Source organism: Engystomops pustulosus, chromosome 4 (genome assembly GCF_040894005.1).
Source record: "Engystomops pustulosus chromosome 4, aEngPut4.maternal, whole genome shotgun sequence".
NCBI lineage: Eukaryota > Metazoa > Chordata > Amphibia > Anura > Leptodactylidae > Engystomops > Engystomops pustulosus.
This window is the reverse complement of record NC_092414.1, coordinates 179591658-179604598: the sequence shown is the minus strand read 5'-3', so window position 1 is coordinate 179604598 and position 12941 is coordinate 179591658. Positions and strand designations below refer to the sequence as shown.

Here is a 12941-nt window from a genome sequence, read left to right as displayed (position 1 = left end):
TTTGTCCAGATAGCTGTGGGACCCAGCGATTGGTGGGAACTCTCCATCACCTTGTTATCCTCTATTCTGTGGATTTGACGGATAACTTGCAAAGTTGGAGCCCTTCAACTTGACAATACTACCCGTCAGGTGGAGAGCAGTTTTTTTTTTGGAAGAAAGCAGCCACATTTTTCAACCTTGGACACCTCAGCACTTCTAGTTAGAATATCATCAGCAGTGGAGATCGTGATCACCGCAGGAGCTGCGCCATCCATTCCTGAGAGGCAAGGTTTTTTTAAATTTTTTTTTCTTCCATATCCTTAACAAAAACCCAGGCAGGGGGATTCATATAATTCTATACACCATGAAGTATCTTTGGAGACTTCACAGGGGCTGAGGTTATGCAGGAGAACTAACACAGGACGCAAGCTTTTATATTTTATTTAAATCAAACGGACATAAACATAAAACCTTTGGTGAGAGGCCAATATGTGGCCGGCGCTCACATGTTTGATTATATCTACTATAAAAAGGAAAAACAAAAATATTAAATTTATATTGTTTAACGGCCAGAAGCAAACGGAAGGCCTTCGAAAGAAATGCTCAGCGTGGTGGCTCCAGCCCTTTAAGACCTCTAATGGAGCCCTTCCCTGTTCATAACTATTACTGCCGACTGCAGGCAGGACCAAGTCCGAGGCCACCAGGCTCTGAGCAAAACACATGCAGGACCTGCTGGGGGGAGGAGAGGGGCAGATTCCAACACTAAAACGCATACGTATTTTTTTCTCCGCTAGAATTAAAGATTTCCTTTCTTAAATCACGCAACTCAATCACACAATATGATGCTGAAGAAAAAAAAAATGCTTCTCTGTGGGGAAAAAAAAAAAAAAAAAAAAAAAAAAGGGGGTCACCTTGCCAGAGCTCAAGCACACATGATTAAAGTGGTCCAATAAAATGTTGATCCGTTTAGTTCTGGGATGAATACAACGGGATAAAGAGTCAGGAGTCTGATCATAGAGATGTAACTGGAAGTCACATCCAGAGAGTACATTGCACTCCATCACATCCTCTCTCCCTCTGATATAGTTGTGCACAGTATGGAAAACCCTGGAAACTGTTTAAAGAGTTTGTAAAGTTCTCTTTTTTTTGTTTTTTCTTTTGTGGTTTATCCTCCATTTCAATTGTAAGGATTCAGGAAAAAGCTGTAATAAGAAAAGGGGTGGAAAAAAAAAAAAAAAAAGTGTAGTAAGATGATACAGGAGGAGCTGTAATCCTGGATGTAGAGTCAAGATGATCAGAGGTGGGTTGTATGACTTTATTAGCCCACACCAGTCCACACCGCAATGCTGGGGTCATCCAGGACACAGGCTGAACATCGCTCTCAAATCTTCTGGATCTTCTCTCCAACCACAACTGGGTTTTCTTTCCTGATCTTTTCAGCTGCATCAGCTTTATAGTCATAGGAGCAACTGTGCACGTCAGAGTAACGGTGTGTCCCGCAGAATACATTACCGCATCTGCAGTCAAAGCCTGCCACAAGAGAGAAAAATACAGATTACTAGAAGCAGGCAGGGGACTTTATGACACATGTCTTCTAAGCAAACACCAATTCAGTAACCCTTATCTTGTGTGCAACTGGAAACTAATGAGTTTCGAGCATTGCTCTCTTATACTAAAAAGTCGACAATTCTCCATATAGAAAGACACTGCTAGCGGATATCCTTCCAACATCACGGGCCAACCACGCGGTTCCCAGAACACGGCTCAGGACTCCGGCGTAATCTTATTCTAGCCCTTGCCAAAAATCACAATGCCAGACGATACATGCATTTTCATTATCGGACCCTTAAAGGAGTTAGTTGAAAAGATCATATTTAGACCCGACCCATCATTTATATACAGGGATTCTAGAGGCTTCCAGCCCACAATCTTCTTTAGGCGTCTGTTTGAAAGTAAAGCGATACTTACGGTAATGACGACAATCAATGGGATGCCATTATATCTAACTGGTAACCCGCTAAGCATACAGAAAACAGAGATGCCAAGCTTATGGGCTGCCACCAATACAAGTTTCTGAAGTCTGAGGAGTTGTAAAAGATTAGGAAAGCACGGACACTTTGTAGATGGATGGGGTCAATTATTTGGTAGAAAGTGTCCGTACATTGCATCTCAGCCTTTACAACATCAATTGAGGTGATTTGCAATACCAGACATCTCATGGACAGGTAGGCACAATTTCTGCAAAAAGAAGTTGCCTTTTTTCTTATCCGCCAAAACCTTTAATGTCCCAGCAGTGTAAATAATAGAGTAGAACAGTGTTTTTATTGTGGGTTTGAGACCAGTGGATGTGACAACAAAAGTAACAACATTTCTAAACTGTGTTCAATATACTCTACAGACCTGTGAGTCCAACTTTTTTGCGGCACATGTGGCAACGGTTTGGCTTCTTGACCTTGGCCTTCTGTGGGGAGCGCTCTTGTTCCTCAGATGAATTCTGTGCACTGTCTGAAGCTGCGGCTACAGAAAACGTAAATTGTAATCACGCAAAATGACCCGGCATCACGTCTCCGCCCTGTACAATCCCGCCAAAGCAAATAATCACTTACCATCGTCACTGTCTAACGTCTGTTCTGTTTCATTATGCTTTCTCTTCCCCCTTCTCGAGACTTCTTGAAACACACTGCGCTGAACTCCCCCCTTTTCTATGCTCGATAAACTGAAACCCTTCTCTGAGAGTCTGCAATCTGGAATATCCAATAGCAACACCTTCCATAGCTAGTTTTAAGTAAGTGCCCCAGTTTTCTAGCAAACACTACACCACAATTTTCATTTTAACCCCTAAAAAGCCTAACTAAATATTTCATTCACAAAAATCAAACTGCTATCGTCCTTAATCCAGGCAACCGAAGACCTCTGCTCTTGGGATGATTGTTTTTGAAGGGGCCCACTGTTCCCACATTTGGAATAAACATCATTTATGTGTAACGATACATACCCTGTACCAGAAGGGTTAAAGATTGTAAAGTAAGAACACCGACATACTGGCAGAATACACTTTACTTTAAGCTTCTTATTCCCTCATTTTTAATAAATTGGCTTTAAAAATTATGCAAATGGCCTTAGGGGCCCCAGGCTCCATTAAAACCTATGGAGCTCAGAGCCCCTCAGGCTCATTAACCCCTTAAGGACCAGGCCCTTTTTCGTTTTTGCGTTTTTATTTTTCACTCCCCACCTTCAAAAATCTATAACTTTTTTATTTTTCCGTGTACGGAGCTATGTGATGGCTTATTTTCTGCGTAACAAATTGCACTTCGTAGTGATGGTATTAAATATTCCATGCCGTGTACTGGGAAGCGGGAAAAAAAATTCTAAATGCAGTGAAAATGATGAAAAAACACATTTGCGCCATTTCTTGTGGGCTTGGTTTTTACAGCTTTCACTGTGCGCCCCAAATGACAGGTCTATTTCATTCATTGGGTCAATATGATCACGTGGATACCAAATTTGGATAGGTTTTATAATGTTTTCATACTTTTACAAAAATTAAAACCTCCTGTACAGAAAAAAAATTCTTCATTTTGCCGTGTTCTTGCGCTAATAACTTTTTCATACTTTGGTGTATGGAGCTGTGAGTGGTGTCATTTTTTGCGACTTCTGATGACGTTTTCAATGCTTCTATTTTTAGGACTGTGCGACCTTTTGATCACTTTTTATAGATTTTTTTTCTATTTTTCAAAATGGCAAAAAATTGCCATTTGCGACTTCGGGCGCTATTTTCCGCTACAGGGTTAAACACAGTGAAAAACGGTTATTATATTTTGATAGATCGGGCATTTTCGGACACGGCGATACCTAATGTGTTTATGATTTTTACGGTTTATTTATATTTATATCAGTTCTAGGGAAAGGGGGGGGGGTTGAATTTTTATGTTTTTTTAATATAATTTTTTTTTTTTTTTTACTTTTTTTTATTTATTTTTTTTACTATTTTTCAGACTCCCTAGGGTACTTTAACCCTAGGTTGTCTGATTGATCCTACCATATACTGCCATACCACAGTATGGCAGTATATGGGGATTTTGCATACCATCTATTACAATGTGCAGATCGCACATTGTAATAGATAGCCTCGATCATGACCGCCTCGGATCTTTGTGTGATCCCAGGCTGTCATGGCAACGGGGAGTGACGATCGGAGCCAAGATGGCGGCGCCCACGCTGCCGGCGGCGATCAAAGGGTTAACACCCGCGATCGGTGCAAGCACCGATCGCGGATGTTAGCGACGGGCGTTTGCTTCATTATGAAGCAAATGCCCGGTGAGTATGAAGAGGGCTCAGCCCGTGAGCCCTCTTCATACTCCCCCATGCGCAGTAAGACGTAAGGGTACGTCTTATTGCGCTATGGGGTTAATATAATTGTAATTTTTTTTTTTTTTAAACCAGGGAATAAGAAGCTAAAGAAGTGCAGATGGGTCACACACCAGAATGTCAATGTGCTTGGTTTACAGTCCTCCATCCTGGTGGTAGATGTCCTTTAACGCTAGTCGCACACATAGCAGAAATGCTGATAAATATTTGTGCGGACATTCAGCAGCAACCATGACAGCGTCTGAAGTTCTAGCATAGCGGAGGTCAGTGGATGGGATTTGTATAAGTCACAAGGCCATCTCTGTAATTGCTGCTAGGTGTGTGCCAAGCATATATGGGATATCAAGGGAGCTAAAATACCCCTCTTCCACACTGGGAACCAATACGATTGGAACCACAACATTAAAGCTGGTTTTGTCCAACAATGTGTCAAGTTTTTGGCACCTTCCAAAATCTCTCTGTGATGTCCTTGTAGGGAGCCATCTGGCTGGCTGCAAACAATAGGCATCTTTGTCTATGTACGGTGCAATGTGAAGTGGAAGGGATTAGCTAAAGCTCAGAGGCAGTCATCCAGGCAGAGACAGATGTGAAGGTGCCACACTTGCTCAGGATAGGCCCAAATTTCTGCAAAGTTTAGAAGGGCATTTTAGATTTCTGGCTAAACCCTTTTAACATTGATGAAATAATGTATAACACTACAAAACACGTAGAGCTCTGCACAATGTGTTAAAGGGCTTGTCTTAAGATTCAAGTTATCCCGTAACCTGTAGATATGGTATAAGAAACTGATCGGTGAGGGTTTGACTTCTGGGATAGGGAATAACTTGAAAACTTGAGAAAATCCCATTAAGACAAAACAGAATAGGGCTGTAGTATCATTAAAAGCTACTAAACAATGCATTGAGCGATGGCAGTTCTGGCACATTATGGCATCTCTATGTTGGATTCCCACTTATGGAATAGATGACCTATAAAAGGTCATCGAAATTAAAGTCCAGATAATCCCTTTAATGGCATTATCAGTAACATATTACCTAGATAACATTTATAGAGCATACAAAAAGGGCCAAAGGTAAACTACTTGGTGCATGCATACCATATAGGGACACATGAACAAGAACCCCAAAATGTATGTGTCCTACAAGACACACAACATATGGCCCTGAAAAAGAATATCACACTAACCTTGTGCTTCTTTCGATTCAGCAGTCCTGTCGTCTGTAGTTTCATCTTGCAAAGAGGAGGCAGACTCCGGTTGGGGAAGAGAGCTGGGAAAGAGAAAAAGTATGATCAGAAACAATGATTCAGACACACAAACAGCCAAATGATTCACTACGTACAGATGCAAGATCAAAAATGGCAGTAGCGAGACCTACAATGGATCAAGCTGTCATAGTCTGTTAGAGACTCCTTTGCATAGAATTACCAAGATCTTTACTCTAAGATTATAAACAAAAACTTAAGACCCAAAGCCAGAGACATTAAATATAGAACACAATCCCCCGAGATCTAGTTATTCGCTTCTTATAAGAGATAAATCAACGACGGCAATCTAAAGAAGAAAAAAAAAAAAAGCTGAAGTTCCAACGTAGAGATGTATTAAAGGGATTGTACCAAGTTTACAGGTTATGCCCAATCCACAGCTGCTTGGTGAGGGTACAAATGCTGGGTCCCCCACCAATCATATTGTATTGCACTATGCTCAGCAGTTTCCAGCACTCTTGCATTATTGAATGGTGTAGCATAATGCAATGCTCGTTCTGCTGCTTCAACCATTAGTGACAACGAAACCTCTGGTTATTTCCTACACTGTGGATAGGAGAGGACTTGCAAACATGGGACAGACTGTTTAACTTCATAATTTTTTTTTTTTGGCGGTAGAGAAATCCTGGCAACTTCCATTTCAGGGTTAGCTGCGATTCTCCACCCAGGCAGGGGACCAGAAGTGCCTCTCTGCAGGAAGAAAAAAACCTAGTGGGTGAACCCAACAAGATTTTAATTAAAGATCTTTTCTTCTGTCACTGCCAGCTAGGTGTTGTACCCTCGTCAATCACTTACGAATGACCAAGAAAATAGCCTGCGTCTATTTAGCCAAAATCTTCTCAAAAGTTATGCTGGCTTCCCATAAAGAAAGATTAACGTTACCCCTTTTTAAATGTAACGCACACCCGAAGTCTTCCTCACTCTCCAGCAGCCTGTTGTCCCAGTCACCAAAATATTCATCTAAAGTAATACAGTAAATAGAAGACAGGAAGGAGGGGGCGCAGCTGACGTATTTTTCCCTCTCCCTCAGTATTTAAGAAACTGCATGAATTAAAAGGGTTAGCAGCAGAGAGGAGACACTGTATTGGCTCATCTATGCAACACACCAGATAGTGCCCTGTACCCAGCAAACATGGAGAGAGAACATAGTGAAAAATATGCAGGTCATTTCTACAGGTTCTTTAATTCTCGCAGCAGATATTCTGCTTTACTTGACTGTCTAAGAATCCCTTATCTTCTAGTAATACATAATCGTGCAGAGCTCTTCTCTTATGCTACCAATAGCTATGCCCAGGCATCAAGTTTCTTCCTGGAAATCCAGGGAATGTAGTCCATGTAGACGTACCTGGCTTGTGTCTGAGGAGCCACAGACTCTGCGGGTTCATCCACTGTTGAATTGACTACATGCTGCGGAGTGGAAGCCTCCACCCCACTTCCCACTGACACCACTGAACGAGAAAACATACAGGTCATTGATGGGTTAATACACCTTACAGGTAGACAGGACTATAGCCAGTGTGTTACCTGGAGGACTATTTCTACCACTGCTGCTGCTGTTCTGTCTTTGTAGATATTCTTTGTAGCAGACGGAGCAGAGCCCATTGGTACGTGGATTACCATAGAAGCCACAACCATTAGAACAAAGTAGAGGAGCCTGGTTATGGTTGGTTTCTTGCGCCATGTTCATCTAGAATGCAGCTAAAAATCATAAAGAGCAGAAAGGATTATATTAGTAAACTTCAATAAAGTCCAATGAAGGCAACCACTATACACATGTCCATGCGAAGAGCAGTATTGTACAGGTCTCTACAGTTCTGGTAGACTGCATTCATGTATGTGGCCATCACATGATAGCACATTTGCTGCAGTGGAGAGGCATAGATAGCTGTGGCACATATCAGAAGTGGGACCTGAAGCGACCAGATCATCATCCTGAGAGGCCCAATGTAAAAGTAGCAAAGCATTTCATACACAAGAGACCTGAGGGACTATTAGATTTCCAGTGCAGTATTGCTTATGTAAAAAAAAGTAGGTCCTTGCTCCATTCACACATACCAGACGCAAACTCTACAAAGAAAATCACATATTTTATTCATAAGGAAGCACTTGCAGGTAACATTGCAAAAAACAGAATGAAATACTGCCAATTTATATTAAAATCCCATAAGGTATTCTATGCTATATCTACAGCTGAACGCAAGTGCCATATGGTAAAAGCGCCAAGCAAAGGAAATAAAAAATCTGCACCCGCACTGAGATCATGTGACACCTGCCCAGTTTCAGAAGGAGGTAGCACTATCTCTTCAAACCCTTTATGGCAGTGATGGCGAACCTTTTAGTGACTAAGTGCCCAAACTACAACCAAGACCCACTTATTTATCGCAAAGTGCCAACATAGAAATTTAATTAGTGATTTATACTCCCTGCTCTGTCACAGCTTTTATTCATATCAGCACCCTGAGGACACCAATAAAGGAGAAATTAGAAGAAATTTGGATGTTCATTGTAGATTCCCTCTAGGGTCCAATAAACAGGAAGAATTGTCAGGGCCGGAGCAGGAGCTACAATGATAATCCAGATCTGTCCACACCTTCCCACTCCTCCTGTAGTCCCACGTAGCGCTGTCACTTTAAAATACCTCTGTGCACAGCAAGTCCTGGGCTGTCTGGGACTGCAAGAAGATACCTGGAGTCCTGGCTGGTGATGGCCTGGGTGCCCACAGAAAGGGCTCCGAGTGCCACCTCTGGCACCCGTGCCATAGGTTCGCCACCACTGCTTTATGGGGTGGTACGGTGTAAATTGTACTCACTTGTTCTCACACCCATTACTTGTATAAATAGCACAGTCATAGTGCAAGGTTCTATATTCTTTGCTCAATTTCCACCACATATGTTTTCATGCCAAAAAAATTATATGTTGGGTTAAAGGTAACCTTGCAGGGTGATTTGGGATACTAAACCATTCACAGGCCCTTAGGGACCGGTGGTTTAATGTACCAAATCACCAAGTATGATTATGAGTGATCTTTAAAAAAAATTAAAAAAAAACCTCATTGCGGCAAGCAAAGCTGGTAGTACACCCCATATTCACAGTGCAAACCCTGTAGGTACGGCGCATGCACAGTGAAGCCTGGATATTATCACTTTCCCTGGAGCAAAGCTAGAGGTGAAGTCACAGGATCCGCAGATGTGAAGCTGAGGAGTCTCATCAGACTCACATCTAGGTAAGTTTATTTTATCCCCCCACCCCCAACTTTGGTTAAACTTTGACCCTAAACCGCAGGACCTGTATTTAAGAAGCTTAAATATGCAATATGAGGATATTTGAATAGGTTGTTTATGCGGATAATGTGCGAAAGGTACGTGTACATCCCATCAAAGCTTAGGATTGAAACAGTTAAAGGGAACCCATCACCAGATTATACTCCATTACACTAATAGCTGCTAATGTAGGGTATGAAATACCCTTTCTAAATTTCCCTCTTATACGTAAAGGGACAGTTTTCACATAAGAAATCATTTGCGCAGAGAAGAGTCATATTTTGCCTGAGATGAGTCAAGTTAAGAAGCTGCAGGGGGTCGGTCACTTCAGACACCTCTGATTCTTAAGGACCTAGAAACATACTGCTGGAGTCAAATTCAAGATCAGAATTTCATCAGATTAAAGTAAAATGTCCCCTTTCCAAATAATATACCTCCCTCTGCCCATTACTGCTCTCATCTGTACACCACTCAAGTCCATGGAGAGTTAAGCAAGAGATGTCACCCAGAGACGGAATAAATCCATAATCTTTCTTCAGGTAGAACTTCCTTTGAACAGATGCTGCTCATATTATCTCTACATCTATCGGTTTGTCCTCCCCCATAGACTGGATGGATGAGAATAAAGCAGATCGGGTGATGCAAACAAGTTTGAAATAACAGTTTTTATTAAATAAGATACATTATTTATTGTTTTATTTTTATACATAAGTTGTTGAAATAAGTGGAAAGTCTGGTCGGTATTAACTTCCAGGTTGACAAAACAACTTTTGGCAACTGGGAGTAGTAATTGACAGCTCTGTGTGCACTTCTTCACTTCCTAGCAGCTGCCAAATGCCTAAAATACCGCACTGTCTGTGACAGGCCCCAGCTCCAGAGGTGTCACGAGCAGCTGCTGCGCTCTATTTGCCATTGAAAACAGTTAGGCTGATCCTACATGCAGTCACTTCTTGCCTAGGGGGACAGACAAAAACCAGGAAGCCCAGACAAAGCCATCATTTGCTAGTGGGGAAAGATTTTTGTGAGAGTGCTCATCCAATTATAGTGAGTGGATGAGACATAGTTCCAGTAGGTCATAAAGGGACCAAGTAGTAGGGATCAGCAGGGATCACTGAGCTGAATATTGCTTTTTCTATTAATTTTGTAATACCGAGTCATTCAACAATGTAGACAACCCCTTTAAGTCATTGGATTTTCTTCTAAAAAGTATAAATAATGGGTAATAAAAAGAATAGAAGCCGTGTCTAGTAAATAGCAGTGGATATCACATACCTATTGGCATCTGACTAAGTAGTACACACTCCCAAAATACGTAAGTGATAAGTCATCTTGTATTATGGTCAATAATACTGCCATCATCAACATGGCGTCTAGATAACCAAGATATTTTCATTGACATAACATTATAGGGATGTTTACCAGGATACAATAGCCCGGATCACACAAATAAAGGATTAATGACAGGATTACCTGTCATTAAAGTTCATATGGGGAAACATAGGAAGGGCAGAGTAATAAAACCATGGCGTGTGCGTTTCATGTAATGTATGTATATAATGTATGTACGTATTTCGCTCTTGCACCATCCAAGCTGTCATTCTTTTCCCTCCGGTGTTAATCCACACAAACAAGTGAAAGAGGGCACGGGCTCCATGAAAACCACAGATCCTGCTATAAGGACAGTTTCCATGGACACAGCATTATCATAGGGATTAACATGCAAAACAATAGGATCTGAAGAAGGCACCTGGGAAGCAACATTGTTGGAAAGAGGGGCTCAGACTAAACATGTTTATACAGGGTGAAACCAGGGCAGGCATGTGATGAAACATCATGTGCTTATATTTCATCTATTTATACATACCTAATATAAGGAGCAGACATAACAAAGATTTCCAAAAGACTGTGCCATATAAACGATGATGTAAGACACCAGGAAATCCCCTCTGTCCTGATGAGAAATGCTGATATTTATCACCAACCCTGCTCCAATAGCGAAAGTGCAAGGATCAGATCTACACAGATCCTGGACATGCAGCAAAGGTCACCACTAGTCAGGGGCGTAGGTAACTAAGCAAAGACCCAAACTTACACTAAATGCATGAGTGGCTTTACAACCCAGAGAGGTGATCACCCATCACACTGCTTCAGTACTCCCCAAACGTTGCCATAGGCACAGAAACAATGACAAGCACTTTATTGTTTCCACTTATACAGTGACTAAAGAATAGTATATGCAAGTGTGCCAACACCAAAGAAGATTGAAAGGAGAAGTTTTACAGGTCCGCTTCCATGCAAATTGTATAGAAATGTAGGACATTGAAAGGGATGATGAGATGATTCCTGTACAAGATGCTGCCACATGAGGACGAGAGCTTAAGATCTGGGAAATTAAAGTGTACATTGTGTTCTGCAAGGTCTTCGAGGCATCGCAGACATTCTCAGAAAGAGTGAAAACAGTCACACATCTACCAGGTTTCAGCTATGAAAGGGGATGTCTAGATTTTGTTTTTCAAATCAGTAAAAATGGCTGCCCTAAAAAGAAGAAGAAAAAAAAAAAAAAAACTTAAAGTTACCGCCGTCTTCTCCTCCAGTCCAACAAAAAAAAAACCATAATATGTTGGTAAATAGCGGCTACAGTAATGAAAAAGAGCATCCCACTACACCCTAATATCCGACTCAGGCTGCACTCTATACACTGTCACTGTGACATCATTGAGTTACAGCAGTGAGAGAAGGCGCCACATAGGACAAGAAGGACAGAGGTGTCATTTTCACTTTTTGTGCAGACCCTGCCACAGATAAAAAAAACAAACAACTCTCAAAGCCCTCAACAAAACCCTCTGAAGGTTTGCTAGAAGTACTAAGGTTAATCACCTGTGTCTGCACTGTTGTCAACAGCTTCTCTACTGTGATGCACAATAAAAGCAAAGTGAATGAAAATTCCCCAAATCAGATCAACATATCGCACAAAGATCCTGCAAACTGACTAACACAGATTAATAGTTTTTATACTTATTTCCCACTATACCAACCAGGTCATTAAACTCATACAACCCCATTAAGAAGTCTGAGATTGTTTACCCCTTACCAAAATTAAAAATAAGAAAATATTTGTACAAAGTGTACAAATGTGATGCAATTAGTTCTTCCATGCCCTATATGATGCTGCCTGCAGACAGAACACTATGGCTCCTCCTGCCCTATAACACACTGCCTGTAAATTGGGCACCATATACAATCTGCTCAGCTCCTGCAATTCTATAACATGCTGCTTGCAGATAGGACACTATGTACAGTCCATGACTAAGGGTTTAGCTGAACCAGAAATGTGTCAAGTTATATGTGATTTTCTTCTCTGTATCATGAGGTTCTGGTTATGGATAAAATGAAGTAAAATTTAATGGGAATCTGCTTAGTCTGCGCGCCAACTGTTCACACTATGTACTATCTTACCAGACTCCTGCTCTATAACAGCTGCCTACTCATGGTGACAGCTTCCCCTATACCTGGCATTAGGATGGGCTGTCATTACAATAATAATAATCATTATATAGCGACAACAAATTCAGTGTTAATTAAGGAAAATAATTCTATACCACAGAATTCAATGACTAATATTTTGTAACATGAATTTTTGAAGAAGGTCATAACATGTGAGCACTGGCGAGCATCCTCCTGACATGTACTCACCACACACACGTCATGTAACATCACGTATCATGGCTGTAGCCCATGACAACCCAGGACATGACGTCCATCAGCGGCCCAGAGCCCCACAATGGTAGACGTCCATGGCCGGGCCTGGGGGAGACAGCCGGGGCCACAGCGGTGCAGACACTCACCTCACACACAGCAGGGCTCAGGTACGGGGTAGACCCCCTGACTCGGCAGGTCCCTAGAGGAAGCTTTATCAATGTGACCGGAGGCGAAGTGAGTGTAGGCCTAGCGCGGACACCGAGCGCCCCCCGCGGCCCTGGATTCCCGCCTCTGTCTCCCCAGCCGCCGCCGCCGCCTCTGAGGTCCGCTCGCCGCTGCGCCTCCCGTTACGTGACACAACAAGCCAGGGAG

General features: G+C 42.0%; 1 protein-coding gene across 2 annotated transcripts; it reads right to left on the bottom strand.

The window, feature by feature from the left end:
- Nucleotides 1-404: 404 nt before the first annotated feature.
- On the bottom strand, nucleotides 405-12856 carry ZFAND6 (zinc finger AN1-type containing 6). Of its 2 annotated transcripts, XM_072148793.1 has the most exons (7): nucleotides 12716-12856; nucleotides 7135-7308; nucleotides 6956-7058; nucleotides 5533-5615; nucleotides 2586-2723; nucleotides 2380-2496; nucleotides 405-1509 (listed from the first exon to the last, which is right to left on the bottom strand). In XM_072148793.1, exons 2-7 carry the CDS (start codon nucleotides 7295-7297, stop codon nucleotides 1361-1363), a joined length of 753 nt encoding a protein of 250 aa, XP_072004894.1. In that variant the 5' UTR covers nucleotides 7298-7308; nucleotides 12716-12856; the 3' UTR covers nucleotides 405-1360. The 2 variants fall into 2 exon arrangements, with proteins under 2 accessions (XP_072004894.1, XP_072004895.1); XM_072148794.1 differs by lacking the exon at nucleotides 2586-2723.
- Between the last annotated feature and the right edge of the window lie 85 nt (nucleotides 12857-12941).

Coding starts and splice junctions, on each gene's coding strand:
- ZFAND6 (XM_072148793.1), bottom strand. CDS start 7,297: ATGAACATGGCGCAAGAAACCAACCATAACCAGGCTCCTCTACTTTGT. Junction 2,497..2,585: donor GACGTTAGACAGTGACGATG/GTAAGTGATTAT, acceptor CGTTTTCTGTAG/CCGCAGCTTCAGACAGTGCA. Junction 1,510..2,379: donor CAAAAAAGTTGGACTCACAG/GTCTGTAGAGTA, acceptor CTCTTGTGGCAG/GCTTTGACTGCAGATGCGGT.